The sequence below is a fragment of the Scyliorhinus torazame genome, chromosome 2 (assembly GCF_047496885.1).
Source record: "Scyliorhinus torazame isolate Kashiwa2021f chromosome 2, sScyTor2.1, whole genome shotgun sequence".
In the NCBI taxonomy this organism is placed as follows: Eukaryota; Metazoa; Chordata; class Chondrichthyes; order Carcharhiniformes; family Scyliorhinidae; genus Scyliorhinus; species Scyliorhinus torazame.
Window position 1 is genome coordinate 344,078,451 of NC_092708.1, and position 20,743 is coordinate 344,099,193.

The 20,743-nt window shown below is 43.5% G+C and overlaps 1 protein-coding gene across 2 annotated transcripts in view; it reads left to right on the plus strand.

Moving 5' to 3' along the window:
• Positions 1-20,743, plus strand: part of dync1h1 (dynein, cytoplasmic 1, heavy chain 1) — a 159,626-nt gene that overhangs the window by 35,549 nt on the left and 103,334 nt on the right. For both annotated transcript variants that reach the window (XM_072490732.1, XM_072490733.1), the window contains exons 24-35: positions 1,372-1,537; positions 1,666-1,854; positions 2,103-2,294; positions 2,701-2,983; positions 3,955-4,055; positions 4,388-4,547; positions 15,033-15,276; positions 15,460-15,643; positions 16,101-16,313; positions 16,430-16,668; positions 17,424-17,580; positions 17,681-17,908. In XM_072490732.1, coding sequence (XP_072346833.1) covers positions 1,372-1,537; positions 1,666-1,854; positions 2,103-2,294; positions 2,701-2,983; positions 3,955-4,055; positions 4,388-4,547; positions 15,033-15,276; positions 15,460-15,643; positions 16,101-16,313; positions 16,430-16,668; positions 17,424-17,580; positions 17,681-17,908 — 2,356 coding nt within the window. The remainder of the gene's footprint in view (positions 1-1,371; positions 1,538-1,665; positions 1,855-2,102; positions 2,295-2,700; positions 2,984-3,954; positions 4,056-4,387; positions 4,548-15,032; positions 15,277-15,459; positions 15,644-16,100; positions 16,314-16,429; positions 16,669-17,423; positions 17,581-17,680; positions 17,909-20,743) is intronic.

Sequence of the window (20,743 nt, forward strand, 5' to 3'; positions counted from 1 at the left end):
ATCAGAGCTGAATGCAATTTATTTCCAATTCATTGTGACAATGTTATATTACAAAATGATAGCACATCATCTGTGTCCTTTTTGGTTTGACAAATCCACTTTGATGTTGTAACTAGGGGGTCAGATGAGGGAGAGCCAGCGGATGGTAATAGATTTGGATTTAAAGATGTCATCTGATGGTACAAAAGATTGGATAATATATTAACATGGATTAAGGATTGGTTAAAGGACCGAGAAAGAGTTCTATTTGGATTGGTGTGTAACTTCTGTGAAGTGCTGCAAGCGTCCATGTTTGTGTTTCAGAAATTTACATTCTAGTGGTTTGCATGAGGGGATAAAATGTAATATATCTAGGTTTGCTGACAATACAAAGCCAGGTCAGAAAGTAAGGTGCAAAGAGCCTGGAAAGGGATGTAGACAGGTTAACTGGGTAAACAGCTGGCAGGTGGAATATGCGGTGGGGAAATGTGAAATAATCCACTTGTAGGAAAAATAGCATGTTTTTAAAAGGTGAGACACCAGTAAATGTTGGTATTAAGAATTTGGGTGTTCTTCACAGTTAACTTATTTGTCCTTGGGATGTGGGTATGGCTGGCAAGACTAGCATTTATTGCTTGACCCTAATTGCTTTAAAGCGGTGGTGAAACACCACCTTGAATAAGTGCAGTCTACACAGAACTGTCTAAGAGTTCCGGATTTTGCCCAGCGACAGTGGAAGATGGGCGATATAGTTGAAAGTCAGGATGGTGAGGGACCTGAAAGAGAACTTGCAAGTGGTGATGGATCCTCTGCTTTTCTCCTAGCTGGCGGAGGTACAGCAAGCCATTGGGAGGGCAAATATTATGTTAATCTTTATTACAAGAGAGTTGGGTGATAAGACTAAGGACATCATGCTTGTATAAGGCTTTGGTTTGACCATGCCCTGCATACTGTGTAGAGTCACACCCCTCTCTTTTTCTAAGGAAGTATATACTTAGAGTTTAGAAGAACGGCAGATGATTTCTCCAAGGCATCAAATTCTGAAGGCCTGACATGCTGAGACCCTTTCTCCTTTGCCAGGGTGTCTAGATAAAGGGGGTCATAGTCTCAGGCCAGAGATTAGCCATTTAGGTCAGATCAGAGATTTCTTCACTCAGAGGGTTGTGAACTTCAAAATTGTCGGTCGTTGAGTATATTAAGACTGAGTTTAATAGATGATTGGGCAGGAAAGGAATAAAGGGATATGGAGACTGCAGGAAAGTGGTGTTGATGTAGAAATTCATCCATGATCTTACAGAATGGCAGAGTACTCTCGTGCTGAATGGTATACTGTTTTGTATGGCCTTATTCTTTTCACTAATGAACACGGTATATACTTGTACTGATTTTCAGGTTCTATTTTGTTGGTGATGAGGACTTGTTGGAGATTATTGGCAACAGTAAGAATGTGGCTAAATTGCAGAAGCACTTTAAGAAGATGTTTGCAGGTGTTTCTAGTATCATTCTTAATGAAGATGCTACAGTTGTCTTGGGAATTGCATCGCGTGAGGGAGAAGAGGTTTGTTTGTGCATTTCTTTGCTTTAGCAACTGAAGTTCATGAGTACATTGGTTTAGATATGGTAGAAGCAATATTAATCAATTTAAAATGCATCTAATTATCTTTCAAATTAACGTTTTTCTGACAGGTGCTTTTCAAGACTCCTGTTTCAATCACTGAGCACCCAAAGATTAATGAGTGGCTAACCTTGGTGGAGAAAGAAATGAGGGTCACCTTGGCTAAATTGTTGGCCGAGTCAGTCACTGAAGTTGGGATCTTTGGCCAAGGCACTTCAATCGATTCTGCAGACTACATTTGCTGGATTGATAAATACCAGGTATGTATGCAGAAGTAAAGAATGGCTAATATGCAGTGAAGTAGCAGTATATAATTTCTAATAACTTTTTCAGTAGTATGATGCTCAATTTATTTTCTTCATGATGCACTTTCACTGTCCAAATATGAAAATCTTGGTAAACGCTTCTAAAACTAGAACATTGAAGACTTTGCTTTATCCTTGCTGTAATCCGTTAAAAAGATTACACTAACGTCGAACTAATTTGCTTAATTTATCTCTAAATGTAGGCCCAGCTTGTTGTCCTTTCAGCTCAGATATCATGGTCTGAAAATGTGGAAAATGCCCTAAATAATGGTACTAGTGGTGGTCAGTCCCCACTTGCCCCAGTCCTGGTTAATGTGGAAGCAACTTTGACTGTGTTAGCGGATTCTGTATTGATGGAGCAACCAGCACTTCGCAGGAGGAAACTTGAGCACCTGGTGAGTGAACATCCTGTATCCCTGCAGAGAAAATTTAGTAGTGATGTGAACTGTTCTATTAAATTGGAGATCTAATTGAAACATACATTCTCAATATGTCCTTAATATTTTTCTCAATTTTGGTATGGTTATCCAAAATCAAATGAACATTTGGATATTTAATGTTTAACTTGCAAATAGTTGACTCCGATATCCTGTAGAAGATGGTATGTGCATATGTTGAATGGATTTTCGAAGTAAACCTTGGGTTTTAGTGTCGAGAGATTAATGAAAGACTTTCTCTGGAATGAATTCCTCCTAAAAAGCATTTGGAGATATATAAATTGACTACACAAAAAATGTACTGGATAAAATTTTAGCTGACTAGCACTTTTGGCTTTTAATCACTTCATATCTTTTGTTACAGATCACTGAATTAGTGCATCAGAGAGATGTAACCAGAATGCTGATCAAGAATAAAGTAGATCAGCCTAAATCTTTTGACTGGCTCAGTCAAATGCGATTCTACTTTGATCCCAAGCAAACTGATGTATTACAGCAGCTATCAATACAAATGGCTAATGCAAAGTTCAACTATGGTTTTGAGTACCTTGGTGTTCAAGATAAACTCGTTCAGACACCTCTCACAGACCGTTGTTATTTGACTATGACACAAGCTCTGGAAGCTCGTCTTGGCGGGTCTCCATTTGGTAGGTGGTGGAAACGTAGTCAACAGCTTAGCTACACTAAAGAAAATTAAATTACCTTTCCATTGATTTCCAAAAGCTGTCTAAAGGTCATTATGTAAGATATGATGAACGTATCTTGAAACATAAAATACTAAGGGAATTAACAGGGTAAATACCAGGAGGATGTTTCTACTCATGGGAGAGACTAGAATTAGGGGACAGAGCTTAAGAATCAGGTCTTCCTTTTGAGCCTTGAGGAATTGTTTTCTAAGGTACATTAGTGGAATTCTCTTCCTCAACAGTGGATGCTGGGTCTTTGAGTTTATTCAAAGCAGAGTTAGACAGATTTTTGATAAGACATTGGAGGTTATGAGGCACAGATAGGAAAGTGGATTTGAGACCATAGCAATGTTTTTATTGAATGGCGGAGTAGGCTTGTTGGGCCAAATGGCCTGCTCCTAAGTCGTCTATCCCTATCATGAAACCGACTGAAGATTCCTAGTTTGCCTCCTGGAGCATGAGTTTGCTTAACTGTGGCAGGGTGGGGAGAAGAAAATTAGTATTTCTCATAACTCTCTGATAACCTGTCCTGCCAAACTGTGCACCCATGTTCACCTGATGGAGCCTGAATCGAGTTTAATTGTATCGCTCTCCACCATTAAATAGGCTGACAAATGAAAGACAACTTCTGCTTGCTGCTTCTGTTTTGATCTTAGCAAGGATAAAAATCAGGAGAGAAGGAAGGTGTAAAATTGGCTAAGACAAACACTTTAATATTGGCCGCATCAACATTTTGGTTTGTTCCAACTGAATTGCTCTTGCATGGATGGTTCAAATGATAAGAAAAAGCACATTCCAAAGCATTTAGCTTTTAACTAGTTATTTGAAAAGCCGCGTCTGTTTGTGGTGACATTTCATTTTCTTGCAAAAGTTACTTTAGTGGTATGTGTATCACGTTTAATTATTTTGTTCCCATCTTTGTTCTGCATTAGGTCCCGCTGGTACTGGAAAAACAGAATCTGTCAAAGCACTTGGACACCAGCTTGGACGCTTTGTTCTGGTCTTTAACTGTGATGAGACCTTTGATTTCCAGGTGCTGAGTTTAGTACTGTGGTGCCAATTTATCAAATGTAATTTATTAAACTTGCAGAAAACTATTTTCAGGAATACTTTTCCAGTGCAGTGGAATTTTGCTTGTATGTTGAGCAGTTGTGATATGAATTGTACCTTCAATATGCTAGTGTCATGGTATCTAGTATTAACTGTGATAGTTTAAAACAAAGTTCAAAGTTCATGAAAGGAAGTTGAGGTGGGGAAGTTTATATCAATGTAACCCCTCTAATTACTGAGCGAAATGGTAAAATCGTTTAAACCCCCCCCCCCCCCAAGATGTTTGCTTGCCTAATTAACTTTTCCTTAATTTAGGCCATGGGTCGTATATTTGTGGGTCTCTGTCAAGTGGGAGCCTGGGGTTGTTTTGATGAATTCAATCGTCTTGAAGAACGTATGCTGTCAGCTGTATCCCAACAAATACAGTGCATCCAGGAAGCACTCCGTGAGCACTCTAATCCCAGCCGTGATAGAAGTGAGTAACATTGTTCAGTATTTGATTTGTGCTGATCTGCTATTCTTTCTCTATATTGGTAGTTTACAACATTTCTACAGTGCAATAACCTTTTACTGTTACTTTTACATTTTGCAGCAGGCATGTTTTGCTATTAGCCAAAATATTCCACATTGAAGTACATTATCTTCAGTTGACTCTGCACCTATTGACTTTTGGTTAAAAATATATCGCAAAACCACGAATAGTGCAACTAATTGTGTTTATGTATAAAAAGCATCCTAGGATTTACAGAGAATGGGGATAAAACAAAATCAAGACTTATGCCAAGCACTGGTGGTAGAGTTGAGCAAAGTAACCGAAAGTTGAGTTGAATCGATGATTTTAGTGGCAACCAAGGTGAGGCTGAGTAAGGGGAGGGAATTCTAAAGCATGAGACTGGGGCAAACGCAGGCTCTGCTATCAATAATTGCAGAAGGGAGAAAATGTTCAAGAGTCCATTGTTATGGTGTGGGGTGAAGGAGAAAATCTATGGTGGTAGGCGCTTGAAGGAACAACCTGATGTGTTGCAGTCACAGTTCATACCTTTTTACCATTTTATCCAAGACTGCTCTCCTGGTTCTCATTGTGCCATGCCACGAGGTGAATTTCTAAAATATTAAATACAATTTGTAAACTGAATTCACCTCATAAAAATCAAAATGCAATTTATTCTTTATTTTTAATCCTTACAGTACAAGAATATTCCAAACTAATTTCCTATTTTAAAAAATCAAGCTTAAATTACGAACTGGATTTTTCTTTTCCTTGTCCATTTAACAAGTGTACAATTTTCAACGCAATTTGCGTATTTTCACTTTAATTTGTTCCAACAGAATGTTGGTTTAATCTGTAGCTAACCGTTTAATGAAATATGAAGTCATTTTAGTCTCCGCGAGAGATAAACAAAAGCAAGCACTTTAAGGTATTCTTCTGAATTATCATGGTTTCGATTCTAGCTGTAACTGCTCATTTTCAACTCCATTCCCTCAATATTTGACCACTGAGGTTTAAATTAATTATTTTTTGGGTGGCACAGTGTATGTTGCCTCCCGGGTGCCAGGGCCAGGGATGTCTTGGATCGTATCTTCAGGATCCTTAAGGGGGAGGGGGAGCAGCCAGAAGCACATTGGTACCAACGACGTAGGTAGGAAAAGGGGTGTGGAGGTAATGAGTTTAGGGAGTTAGGCAGGAAGTTAAAAGCCAGGACAGATAGAGTTGTCATCTCTGGTTTGTTGCCGGTGCCACGTGATAGCGAGGCTAGGAATAGGGAGAGTGTGCAGCTGAACACGTGGCTGCAGGAATGGTGTAGGAGGGAGGGCTTCAGGTATTTGGATAATTGGAGCGCATTCTGGGGAAGGTGGGATCTGTACAAGCAGGACTGGTTTCATCTGAACCAGAGGGGCACCAATATCCTGGGAGGGAGGTTTTCTAGTCCTCTTCGGGAGGGTTTAAACTAATTTGTGCTGGGGAATGGGAACCGGATTTGTAGTCCAGCCACTAAGGTAGCCGATGTTCAGGACGCCAAAGAGTGTAATGAGGCAGTGGGGAAGGGAACACTGACAAAGGAGAGTACTTGCAGGCACGGGGATGGGTTGAAGTATGTATACTTCAACGCAAGAAGCATCAGGAATAAGGTGGGTGAACTTCAGGCATGGATCGGTACTTGGGACTACGATGTGATGGCCATCACGGAAACTTGGATAGAAGAGGGGCAGAAATGGTTGTTGGAGGTCCCTGGTTATAGATGTTTCAATAAGATTAGGGAGGGTGGTAAAAGAGGTGGCGAGGTGGCATTGTTAATTAGAGATAGTATAACGGCTGCAGAAAGGCAGTTCGAGGGGTATCGGCCTACTGAGGCAGTATGGGTTGAAGTCAGAAATAGGAAAGGAGCAGTCACCTTGTTAGGAGTTTTCTATAGGCCCCCCAATAGTAGCAGAGATGTGGAGGAACAGATTGGGAAACAGATTTTGGAAAGGTGCAGAAGTCACAGGGTAGTAGTCATGGGTGACTTTAACTTCCCAAACATTGAGTGGAAACTCTTTAGATCAAATAGTTTGGATGGGGTGGCGTTTGTGCAGTGTGTCCAGGAAGCTTTTCTAACACAGTATGTAGATTGTCCGACCAGAGGAGGGACAATATTGGATTTAGTACTTGGTAATGAACCAGGGCAAGTGATCGATTTGTTAGTGGGGGAGCATTTTGGAGATAGTGACCACAATTCTGTGACTTTCACTTTAGTAATGGAGAGGGATAGGTGCGTGCAACAGGGCAAGGTTTACAATTGGGGGAAGGGTAAATACGATGTTGTCAGACAAGAATTGAAGTGCATAAGTTGGGAACATAGGCTGTCAGGGAAGGGCACAAGCGAAATGTGGGACTTGTTCAAGGAACAGGTACTACGTGTCCTTGATATGTATGTCCCTGTCAGGCAGGGAAGAGATGGTCGAGTGAGGGAACCATGGTTGACGAGAGGTTGAATGTCTTGTTAAGAGGAAAAAGGAGACTTGTGTAAGGCTGAGGAAACAAGGTTCAGACAGGGCATTGGAGGGATACAAGATAACCAGGAGGGAACTGAAGAAAGGGATTAGGAGAGCTAAGAGAGGGCATGAACAATCTTTGGCGGGTAGGATCAAGGAAAACCCCAAGACCTTTTACACATGTGAGAAATATGAGAATGACTAGAGCGAGGGTAGGTCCGATCAAGGACAGTAGTGGGAGATTGTATATGGAGTCTGAAGAGATAGGAGAGGTCTTGAACGAGTACTTTTCTTCTGTATTTGCAAATGAGAGGGGCCATATTGTTGGAGAGGACAGTGTGAAACAGACTGGTAAGCTCGAGGAAATACTGGTTAGGAAGGAAGATGTGTTGGGCATTTTGAAAAACTTGAGGATAGACAAGTCCCCCGGGCCTGATGGGATATATCCAAGGATTCTATGGGAAGCAAGGGATGAAATTGCAGAGCCGTTGGCAATGATCTTTTCGTCCTCACTGTCAACAGGGGTGGTACCAGGGGATTGGAGAGCGGCGAATGTCGTGCCCCTGTTCAAAAAAGGGAATAGGGATAACCCTGGGAATTACAGGCCAGTTAGTCTTACTTCGGTGGTAGGCAAAGTCATGGAAAGGGTACTGAAGGATAGGATTTCTGAGCATCTGGAAAGACACTGCTTGATTAGGGATAGTCAGCACGGATTTGTGAGGGGTAGGTCTTGCCTTACAAGTCTTATTGAATTCTTTGAGGAGGTGACCAAGCATGTGGATGAAGGTAAAGCAGTGGATGTAGTGTACATGGATTTCAGTAAGGCATTTGATAAAGTTCCCCATGGTAGATTTCTGCAGAAAGTAAGGAGGCATGGGCGTACCGCAGGGATCAGTTCTGGGTCCTCTGCTGTTTGTGATTTTCATTAATGACTTGGATGAGGGAGTTGAAGGGTGGGTCAGTAAATTTGCAGATGATACGAAGATTGGTGGAGTTGTGGATAGTGAGGAGGGCTGTTGTCGGCTGCAAAGAGACATAGATAGGATGCAGAGCTGGGCTGAGAAGTGGCAGATGGAGTTTAACCCTGAAAAGTGTGAGGTTGTCCATTTTGGAAGGACAAATCTGAATGCGGAATACAGGGTTAACGGTAGAGTTCTTGGCAATGTGGAGGAGCAGAGAGATCTTGGGGTCTATGTTCATACATCTTTGAAAGTTGCCACTCCAGTGGATAGAGCTGTAAAGAAGGCCTATGGTGTGCTAGCGTTCATTAACAGAGGGATTGAATTTAAGAGCCATGAGGTGATGATGCAGCTGTACAAAACTTTGGTAAGGCCACATTTGGAGTACTGTGTACAGTTCTGGTCGCCTCATTTTAGGAAGGATGTGGAAGCTCTGGAAAAGGTGCAAAGAAGATTTACCAGGATGTTGCCTGGAATGGAGAGTAGGTCTTACGAGGAAAGGTTGAGGGTGCTAGGCCTTTTCTCATTAGAACGGAGAAGGATGAGGGGTGACGTGATAGAGGTTTATAAGATGATCAGGGGAATAGATAGAGTAGACAGTCAGAGACTTTTCCCCCGGGTGGAACAAACCATTACAAGGGGACATAAATTTAAGGTGGAAGATATAGGAGGGATATCAGAAGTAGGTTCTTTACCCAGAGAGTAGTGGGGGCATGGATTGCACTACCTGTGGAAGTAGTTGAGTCGGAAACATTAGGGACCTTCAAGCAGCTATTGGATAGGTACATGGATTACGGTAAAATGATATAGTGTAGATTAATTTGTTCTTAAGGGCAGCACGGTAGCATTGTGGATCGCACAATTGCTTCACAGCTCCAGGGTCCCAGGTTCGATTCCGGCTTGGGTCACTGTCTGTGTGGAGTCTGCACACCCTCCCCGTGTCTGCGTGGGTTTCCTCCGGGTGCTCCGGTTTCCTCCCACAGTCCAAAGATGTGCAGGTTAGGTGGATTGGCCATGATAAATTTCCCTTCATGTCCAAAATTGCCCTTAGTGTTGGGTGGAGGTGTTGACTATGGGTAGGGTGCTCTTTCCAAGAGCCGGTGCAGACTCAATGGGCCGAATGGCCTCCTTCTGCACTGTAAATTCAATGATAATCTATGATTAATCTCGGACAAAGGTTCGGCACAACATCGTGGGCCGATGGGCCTGTTCTGTGCTGTATGTTTCTATGTTCTATGTGTAGGTTAGGTGGATTGGCCACAGTAAATTGCCCCTTAATTTGAAAAAAATAATTGGATACTCTACATTTATGGTTTTTTAAAATAATTATTTTCTTTCTCGTGCACAATCTTTTAAATGTCTTCTCCAGCCTCCTGCTTTCTGACAATTATCTGTGACATCCTTTATGGTACCAACCCCATCCGCTCCCTGAAGGACAACTCGAGCCTTGTACTCCCTTGCCCAGGAGTGACTGATGAGTTTAAAAAAATATATTTTATTACAAACATGTATCAAAACAGGTTACAGCGAACAAACTCCCCGGGAAACACACTTCCCAACAATCAACTATAAAGTCTGTACAGATTTTTCCTCTTTTTCACTCCCCCGCGACGAACTGCCCCTCAAACACGGTCACAAACATCCCCCACCTTTTCTCAAATCCCCCTGCTGAGCCACTTAAGTCATACTTTATCTTGTTTAATCGCAGGAAGCCGTACAGGTCACCAAGCTGCTACCCTCGGTAGCAATGCTGATTGCCACTCCAGCAAAATTCGCCGCTGTGCAATCAGAGAGGCGAAGGCTAAGACATCGGCCTACCTCCTCTCCATGAGCTCTGGCTTTTCTGAAACCCCAAATATCGCCACCAAAGGTTCCAGGTTCTACATCTCTTCGTCTATCTGGCTAAGACCGCGAAGACTCCCACCCAGATTTTTCGCAACACCAAAACATGTGCGCGTGATATCGCTGGCCCCCACCCACACCTCTCACACTCATCTGCCCCCTGAGAGAACCCACTCATTCTCGCCAGAACCCTGTGCACCACCTTAAACTGTATCAGACTCATCCGACTCGTGAGTTTTGGTGGCTGTTTTCAAAGCCCTTGTGCCGCACCTCTCTGGGAACGTACGGGTTGCGCCATTGCCCAACTGCCAGAGGCAGCGCTCCAATTGGTGGAGCCTGGGACAAGTGTTTCCCCAACCAGCATGCAATGGGTCAAACAGCCTCCTTCTGCACTATAGAATATAGAACAATACAGCACAATATAGGGCCAAAGACCATTTATCCTAATCTAAGATCAACCTAACCTACACCCCTTCAATTTACTGCTGTCCATGTGCCTGTTCAAGAGTCGTTTAAATGTCCCTAATGACTCTGACTCCACCACCTCCGCTGACCGTGCATTCCACGCACCCACCACTCTGTGTAAAGAACCAACCTCTGACATCTCCCCTATACCTTCCTCCAATTAAAACTATGTCCACTCGTGACAGTCATTTCCGCCCTGGAGAAAAGTCTCCGGATATCCGCTCTAACCATACCTCTCATCACCTTGTACACCTCTATCATGTCACCTCTCTTTCTTCTTCGCTCCAGTGAGAAAAGGCCTAGCTCCCTCAATCTTTCTTCATAAGACATGCCCTCCAGTCCAAGCGGTATCCTGGTAAATCTCCTCTGCACTCCAACGCATCCACATCCTTCCTATAATAAGGTGACCAGAACTGGACACAATATTCCAAGTGTGGTTTTATAAAGCTGCAGCAAAACCTCACGGCTCTTAAACTCAATCCCCCTGTTAATAACAGCCAACACACCATACGCCTTCTTAACAGCCCTATCAACCTAGGTGGTAACTTTGAGGGATCTATGTACGTGGACCCCAAGATCCCTCTGTTCCTGCACACCTCCAAGAATCCTGCCTTTAACCCTGTGTTCAGCATTCAAATTCGACCTTCCAAAATGAATCACTTCACATTTATCAAGGTTGAACTCCATCTACCACTTCTTAGCCCTGCTCTGCATCCTGTCAATGTCCTGTTGTAACCTGCAACAGCCCTCAACACTATCTACAACTCCACCAACCTTCATGTCATTGGCAAACTTACTAACCCACCCTTCCACTTCCTCATCCAAATCATTTATAAAAACCACAAATAGCCGAGGTCCCAGAACAGATCCCTGTGGGACACAACTGGTCACCGACCTCCAGCAGAATACTTTCCATCCACTAACACTCGCTGTCTTCTTTCGGCCAGCCAATTCTGTATCCAGACAGGCAAATTTCCCATGCCCCCTAACTTTCTGAATGAGCCTATCATGGGAACCTTATCAAATGCTATAGAGATTCTATTAACCAAAGAGGCATCGCCAGGAACTACAGGAAGGGAGGGAGGTGTCAGTAAGGCTGGTGGAGATAAGAGGAAGATGACCTCTCGAGCTGCCAGTTGTCATTCTCCCTCCCTGCATCTTTACATTCCCTCTCCATCTTAGCCACTTTCTTAACCAATACGGCATACCGGCTTACTTTCACCTCTGGAGCCAGCACAGACATCTTTGACTTAGTTTATGCTGATAGAACTAGCACACTCCAGGACCTCTTGTGTTAGTAACCTTGCTGTACCAAGAGGGGATACATTTAAGCAGTAAAGGTGGAAACTATTTAGCCGTTTCTCCTGTCTATCTTTTGTTGTCTAGTTTAAGTCTCACCACGAGAGGAATGTGTTGAGGTCTGAGGCTTTTGTCACTCAGTTGAAAGTTCTCAGTCAGATTATTGTCATTCCACACTCCCCTTACTCGGACACAATCACTGCAACTTTTAGGCTGCATGTGTTGGTTTTAGCATTAAGTGACAGATTGCTGCTGTTTGTGGAGTCTATATATGCAAAACTATCAACTACCTCTAGCGTCACATAGTCCAGGATGCTGCCATTATCAGGATTGAATTTGTAATTTGTCTTTCTGATGCTCATGTTCAAACCAAATTTGTTTGAGGCAAGAGAGAGTCTGTCCAATGGGAAAGTGTTCGTCAGTATGGATAATAGTGTGGCATCATCAACCACCCTGATGATCACTTGGCGCACCTTCATCTTAGATTTCAGGCGAGCAAGGCTGCACAGATTTTCATCAGTTCTGGCGTGTAAGTAGACCGTTATTGTTGATGACCTGAAGGCATATGACTGCAGCAAAGAGACAAATATGTCGATGGGTGTTGATGTCAATGCAATCCTGTTGTATACCCGGTTCTGATGTTGCACGCTGTGAAGAGGAAATCATATTGAGCAGCTTAGGCTGGCAGTTAATTTTCTCCAGTTTAAATGGACTGCCTGTAGTCACGTGGTCTAATGCATTGGCAAGATTGATGGAGGCAATATATGGTAGTTTTCTTGGTTCATGAGGCTTCTCTTGCGGCTGTCGGACTGAAAATTTTGAATTGTAGATCTTCCAGTCATAAAACCACACTAGGATGCGGGGGGGGGGGGGGGGGGGGGGGGGGGGGGTAGATGCATTCAGCCAAGATGTGCAGCCTGACCAGTGCAATGTGGGTGAATACGCCCCACACTGTTCAGTGCCTTGATGTTGCAATCACTGCGGTTGCCCTTGTTCTTGTACAGGGTCACTGTCTTTGTATCATGTATATCTCATAGCACTGCCCCCTTCCTCCAAGGATATCTGAATATAACCAATAGCATTGGTGCACCACTGAGTAGCCCATTGGCTTTTATTTCAAGTTTCTCTTTTTCACAGTTTTCTCACGCTGATTTGTCTTGTAATTAAAGTAGACTACATGGCTTCAATGACCGATTGCATAACAATGATGTTGGCCTTGAACCACCATTTGAGACTGAGTTAGGATCATATTCTCTGGAGTTCATAAGTGTGAGGGGGGACTCTAAGAGAACCTATAAAATTGTATCGAGACTAGACCGGCTAGATGCAGGAAGTTGAGGGAGTCCAGAACCGGGGTCACAGTCCATGAATGCGGGGTAAACCATTTAGTACTAAGATTTTTTTAAATATATAAATTTAGAGTACCCATTTCTTTCCCCCCCCCCCCCCCCCCCCCCCCCCCCCCCCCCCCCCCATTTAAGGGGCAATTTAGCGTCGCCAATCCACCCTAACTTGCACATCTTTGGGCTGTGGGGGTGAAACCCACGCAACACGGGGAGAATGTGCAAACTCCTCATGGACAGTGACTCAGGACCGGGATTCGAAACCGGGTCCTTAGCGCCGCATTCCCAGGGCTAACCACTGCCATGTGCTGCCCCCTTAGGACTAAGATAAGGAGGAATTTCTTCACCCAGTGAGTGGTGAGCCTGTGGCATTCTCTACCACAGGAAGCTGTTAAGGCCAAAACATTTTATGTTTTCAAGCTTTTGGGGCTAAAAGGATCAAAGAATATATGGGGTGGAGAGAGGGAGGACAGGTTACTGAGTTGGATAATCAGCCGTGATAATGGAGCAGAGTCCAAGGACCAAATGGCCTACTCCTATATTCTACATTTCTGTGTCTGAGACTGTTGTTCAGACTGGTGCTCATATCCAGTTGGTCCCCGTGCCCTAATCTGGATGTTTCCAGGGCACCTTGTGACACGGTAAGTTTTGAAAGGAGGTATTAGTAACACTCAGCTCATGGCAGCAGCAAAACTCAAGTTGTCTCTTATTTGTTCTCATTTATCTTTCCCAGGAAGTGAAATCTGAACAGGAAGACCAGGTCTCATGGGCTGTGTTCACCCCTGTGCAAATCCCCCAATAGATAAAGATGTTCTGACTTAGAAACTCTGCTGATGCTAGTGTCCAGCACGTCAAAACTGATCTTTCACCTCTAGTGAACACAGCATTGGAACATGACTACTCATGAGGTTAACTGGCCTTGTCAGAGTTGAGGTTGATGGAAAGAACACGTTCTGAGCAATTGTTGGAGGGATCTGTCATAGAGAATAGAGAGTTCCTCACAGCGAAGCCCACACCTTATTCGGACGTTGCTTCTAAATGTTTACCCTGCCAGATGAACATGTAATGTTTATCTTCGTGATATGCTCAGCGAGCCTGGTGTCTTGTTGAGTGCCATGTTGATGTTCAGCCGATGAAGTTCCACGTCGATCACCGTGGTCTTGCATACTTTATTGACCAGCTGCAAGTTCTAGAATCATAGAATCCCTCCAGTCCACAAGGAGGCCATTCATCCCATCGAGTCTGCACTGACCTTTCAAAAGACCACCCCACCTAGGTCCAGTCCCCCACCCTATTCCCGCAACCCCACCCAAAGAGGCAATTTAGCATGACCAAAGCACCTAACCGGCATATCTTTGGCCTGTGGGAGGAAACTGGAGCACCCGGAGGAAACCCACGAAGACATGGGGAGAATATGCAAACTCCACACAGTCACCCGAGGTCGGAATTGAACCCAGGTCCCTGGCGCAGTGCTAACCACCGTGCCTCTCCCAAGTCATGTTATTCTTTATGGGTGCTCCTGATGTTGCAGCCTGCTATCTTTTTGTTTGTTTTACCTGGTGTGATGGATTCCAGCCACTAGTTGAGCAGAACTAAGCTCCAAACACCTATGAAAGCAGATGGACCATGGTGGATCAACACTTCACTATTTGGGGGTTGCTTGAGTTGAAATTCTCACTTATAACTTCTGTCCCCTCTGGTGTGCTTATGTTCCGCAGTGAAACTAGGGTATCCTCTCCAGGATGCAAGCTTGGGCAAAAGTTATGGAGACCCTTGACTTCCCTTCTCCACCGCAGTAAGTCCAAATGAATGCAAAGCATTTTATTTGGCACCAGCTTTGTTGCATCAGTTATCAGAAAGATGATGTATTTGGACATTGGGATGTATATGGATGACTGCATTGAGGGATTTATGTATAATATATATATCTATATATGAAAGATGGGCAAGAGAATTGTGGACCAGTTCAGACGTGATCTAATGGGATGCCGAAACAGGCTTGAGATGCTGACCAACCTATTCCTAATCTTACGTGATGCACTTGAATTTACAATTTCAGATCTGCTCATTTTCTTTCAGGTTCTCCTACTATCACATGTGAGCTGCTGAACAAACAAGTAAAAGTCAGAGCAGATATGGCTATTTTCATTACTATGAATCCAGGCTATGCTGGTCGCTCCAACCTACCAGATAACTTGAAAAAACTCTTCCGTAGTCTGGCAATGACAAAACCAGATCGCCAACTCATTGCGCAGGTTATGTTGTATTCACAAGGGTTCCGCACAGCTGAAACCCTTGCAAACAAGATTGTTCCATTCTTCAAGTAAGCATCTTAACTTAAACTTGACTGTGCTTCACTTTAAAAAATAAAAAAAAATAAAAAAATAAAAAATGTTTTTAAAAAGTTTTTTGACGCATTGAGAAATTGTAAACTTTTTCTGATTTGTTAAATGTTCTAATTACACAACTGGCATACATTGAAATTGTTCAAAATTGTTTTTTAAAGGCTTTGTGATGAGCAGCTGTCATCTCAGAGCCACTACGATTTTGGACTGCGAGCCCTGAAGAGTGTGTTAGTAAGTGCAGGTAATGTGAAGAGGGAGAGGATTCAGAGGATAAAGAAAGAAAAAGGGGAACGTGGTGAAGTTGTCGATGAGGCAGAAATTGCCGAGAACTTGCCTGAACAAGAGGTTAGTTCAACAAAACATGCCTGGAAAGGTTGCAATTCCATTTCACTTCCTTTTACATATGCAGTTCAATGCCAAGTTGAAAAGAAAAATACATGTAAGACTAAAATGTATTTCATTGTTATTCTATCCTGATCATTGCTGTTGTCGTATTTTTCAATCTTACCATTTGTTTTTTAAATTTTTAAGCCCATGTCACTAACAAAATATTGAGAAATAAATATAGAACGTTTAAGAGGTTAAAATAGGTTAAATTAGCTTGATGTGTATCTTGAGTACCTTTTTGGTTATTGTACTCATGTACTCATTCATTCTCCATTAGAAGATGTAACTCGAGCGCATCTTAAAATAAGCATATCTGACCTCTGCATCAACTAAACCGTCACTTTATATTTTGTTAATACTCGTAGAACCATTTTTATGTTGAATAATTCGAGTCATTAATTGACATTCTCTACAGATCCTGATCCAAAGTGTCTGCGAGACAATGGTTCCCAAGCTTGTTGCAGAAGATATCCCACTGCTCTTTAGTCTTTTGTCTGATGTATTCCCTGGAGTACAGTATCATCGCGGAGCAATGACTAATTTGCGTGAGGAATTAAAGAAAGTTTGTCAAGAAATGTACCTTACCTATGGTGATGGTGAAGATGTTGGTGGAATGTGGGTTGAAAAGGTGAGTTCTGAATTTCCATCGCTTTGTAGATTTTATGCCTTCTCCAGCATTTAAGTTTTTGTATATTCTTTGGCTGTGTAACTGTGAAGTAACTTTAATTGAATGTTCCACATTAGGTGCTTCAGCTATATCAGATCTCTCAGATAAACCATGGTTTAATGATGGTGGGACCATCAGGCAGTGGAAAAAGTATGGCCTGGCGTGTTTTATTAAAAGCCCTTGAGCGGCTTGAGGGAATAGAAGGCGTTGCTCACATCATTGATCCAAAAGCTATCAGCAAGGAACATTTATATGGAACATTAGACCCAAACACTAGAGAATGGACTGATGGATTGTTCACACATGTTCTTAGAAAGTAAGTTGAATGGAAATTTTGTTTTCTCACCAGTTTTTCTCCTTTTCTTCCTGAAGATGTTGAATCCCCAGTATAATTCCAAGGTGCTGGTTGCCCTCTGCTTTACCCAAGTAGCCATTTTTTACATCTGAGTTATAACATTGGATGCCAGTCGGCTATTCAACAGCAGTAACATAATATTAAGCTTTATTGTCACAAGTAGGCTTACATTGAAATGAAGTTACTGTGAAAAGCCCCTAGTCGCCACATTCCAGCGTCTGTTCGGGTACACAGAGGGAGAATTCAGAATGTCCAAATTACCTAACAGCACATCTTTTGGGACTTGTGGGAGGAAACTGGAGCACCCGGAGGAAACCCACGCAGACACTGGGAGAATGTGCAGACTCCACACAGTGACCCAACCTGGAACCCTGGAGCTGTGAAGCAACAGTGCTACCCACTGTGCTACAGTGGGTTACTGTGCTGCCCATAGTAACATAGTAGCCAAACTCGATCTGAGCCAAATGTCCACACTTCCAGCAAGGATTAGCCCAGGTTTTCTGTTGGTTTCCTTCCTGACTTGTGGTTATTGCGCTGCAATTGTCTGACTGGTGGGGAGCAGACTTGGTCAACATGACTCTGCTACAGTCTGGGTAAACGTTCACTCATCTGTTGGAATTTTAATGTTTTTTTTTAAAAATCAGTATTAATGTGCTTATCCTGTAAAATATAAGAATGTCAAGCATTGTTAACTATGTAAATGCAATGGTTTTTAGGATTATTGACAACGTACGCGGTGAGCTGCAGAAACGGCAGTGGATTATCTTTGATGGTGATGTGGATCCTGAATGGGTAGAAAATTTGAATTCTGTTCTAGATGATAACAAACTGCTTACCCTGCCCAATGGAGAGCGACTCAGCCTTCCACCAAATGTAAGAATTTTTGCAAAAGTATGGATACAGAATTTATGCTCCTCCAAAATAAAAGTGACAAGTCCTAAAAATATATACTGTAAAATTTTATTTTCAATAGGTACGAATTATGTTTGAGGTCCAAGACTTGAAATATGCTACACTGGCCACTGTATCCAGATGTGGAATGGTATGGTTTAGTGAAGATGTTCTCAGTACTGATATGATATTCAATAACTTCTTGGCTAGACTACGTACCATTCCCCTGGATGAGGGAGAGGATGAGGCCCAGCGTAGACGCAAGGGCCAAGAAGATGAGGAACAAGAAGCTGCTTCCCCGATGCTTCAGGTACCCAACCTAGTTTATTGGTGAATTTTCTGTGTAAAAATGATGTAACTTGCTCCCAGAGCAGACTGGACACTTTTGTATTTGCACCTGAATTGGTTTCGCAGAGGCTGAATCTTAAAAATATGAACCAGACAGTTTGGATGACTAGAGAAGCTACATTGACGTTGTAAGTGGAGATGTATTGAAATAAAAGTTAAATGGTGCTGTAACTTCCCCTATTGAATAATACAAAACTCGAACTGTATTTTCCCACCAGTAGATTTCTTGCAAACCTGTTTTGCATTTTTTATACATGAATTACTTTGAATATCTCTTCGAAGAACATTTTACGTCAGGGTGTCCAACCTATTTGTGAGGGGTAACGTTCAGTTTTCCTCGTGGGTCTGGATTCTGGCCCACGAACCATTTGTTGAACAACCCTGCTTTAATTGCTTGATTTAAATTAGTTTTCAAGCTGTCTCAATCTTAATGGTCATGAATTTTAATTTTGAAAGAATGAATGTTAACTGTAAAGTGGCAGTTAATATTAATGTCCTTAAATAGCACCATAGTAACTTTTTTTGTACTTGTAAATGGCTCAAATAGGTCACACTTTTAAGTCTCCCAAGTAACCGAGATCAGAGGTGCTTTGTTCATTTCCGGAAGTGTTGGAATGTTTTTCACTAGGGTAGCTGACAAGAGGGAAATGCTGTCAGTGTAGAAATAAGGGAACAGCCTGAGCTGCAGTACTACTGATGTAACTCCATTTCCTGTAAGTGACCAAGCTATTCTAACGATCAATTGTTGTTGCTAATGTGCCCCCAATCACTCCACGCACAGATAGACTTGGAATACCAGTACTGCTGTGTACTATGGGGGTTGGTTTAGTTCAGTTGGCTAGGTGGCTGGTTTGTGATGCAGAACAAGGCCAGCAGCATGGGTTCAATTCCCGTACCAGCTAAGGTTATTCATGAAGGTCCCACCTTCTAAACCTTGCTCCTCGCTGTTGCTTCACAGCATCAGGGTCCCAGGTTCGATTCCCGGCTTGGGTCTCTGTTTCTGCGGAGTCTGCACATTCTCCCTGTGACGGCGTGGCTTTCCTCCGGGTGCTCCTGTTTCCTCCCACAAGTCCCGAAAGACATGCTGTTAGGTAATTTGGACATTTCTGAATTCTCCCTCTATGTACCCGAACAGGCCAGAATGTCGCAACTGGGTGCTTTTCATGGGAATTTAATTGCAGTGTTAATATAAGCCTACCTGTGATTATAAAGATTATTATTATTATTACCTGAGGTGTGGTGATTAAAGAACAAAGGAAAGTACAGCACAGGAACAGGCCCTTCGGCCCTCCAAGCCTGCGCCAACCATTTTGCCCGTCGAACCTAAAACCTTCTACACTTCTGGGGTCTGTATCCCTTTTCCCACCCTATTCATGTATTTGTCAAGACCCCCCCATAAACGTCACTATCATACCTGCTTCCACCACCTCCTCCGGTGGTGAGGCCAACTATGTTTAAGTCAACTTTTGTTGCCCACCCCTCAATAAGGGGTAAATAGATTGACCCAAAAGAGCATGCCTATCGTGGCTTGAAAGGCACCCCAACCTCATCCGAGAACCCCAGATCATGACGATAAGTTGATCCTCAGGTTAAATCACCACCAGCTTCTCTCTCTCTCTCTCTCTCTCTCTCTCTCTCTCTCTCTCTCTCTCTCTCTCTCTCTCTCTCTCTCTCTCTCTCTCTTTTTTCCCCCCCCCCCCCCCCCCCCCTCTCCTCTCTCCCCTCTCTCTCTCTCTCTCTCTCTCTCTCTCTCTCTCTCTCTCCTCCCCAGCCTCCTGCCCAAGCAGCCTATGGTCATCGGGGACTATGGCGACTTTACCTTGCTGTACTGTAATACATACTCACATATCATAAGAAATGAGAGGAGTAAACCATTCAGCCCATTGAGCCTGTTTGCCATTCAATAAGATCATGGCTATTCTGATTGGGGGCCTTAGGGGCACTTTGGGACACTTTGCTGCCTGCCTCCCATAACCCTTAAACTACTTTGTCAATCAACAATCTGTATAACTGGACTTCCGGTTGCGGCTATGAAGGAGTAAGTCGCACATTTGGTGGCTCCCGCTCTGGTCGGACTTTTGGACCTTTCCCCCCCGATCTTTTAACGGACTTGAATTGTAGAGCGGATGTCAGTGGCAATTCTCTACTGAATTCCCACTTCGGTGCATGGAGAAAAGGACTAGAAGTGTTCGTAAGGGCAGAAATGAGACAGAGAAGACTTGGGCTGTAGTATCAACAGAGGACAGCATGGCGGAGGGGCGAACCTCTGGCTTGTCGACCCAGCAGTTTATGGGGCAGCTGATGTAAGTCATCCAGGAGGGCTTTGCTGTGAAGAAACGGGACTGCTTGGACCCGATAAAAGCGTTGATTGAGCGGCTGGAGCTCAGGTTGGACTCACAGGATCGGGCGAATCCAGAAGGTGGAGAAGGCGCTGGCTGAGCAGGAGGAGCATCAGACCGCGGTGGAGCTAGAGGTGAGGATGCTGAGGGACCAGCAAAAGAAGCTTCTGGAGAAGGTGGAGGACCTAGAGAATAGGTCCCGCCGGCAGGTCCCGGAGGGGTCCGAAGGAACGGACGCTGGGGCATACGTCGCAGGCTTATTTGAGAAGCTGCTGGGGGATGGGGCATTCTCCCGGCCCTTGGAGGTGGATAAGGCTCCCAGAGCACCTACGAAGAAACCGCGAATGGGAGATCCCCCGAGGGCTAAGGTGGTGAGATTCCACAGGTTCTCGGATAAGGAGCGTATTCTGCAGTGGGCCAAGCAGACACTGAGCTGTAAGTGGGACAATAGCATCTTG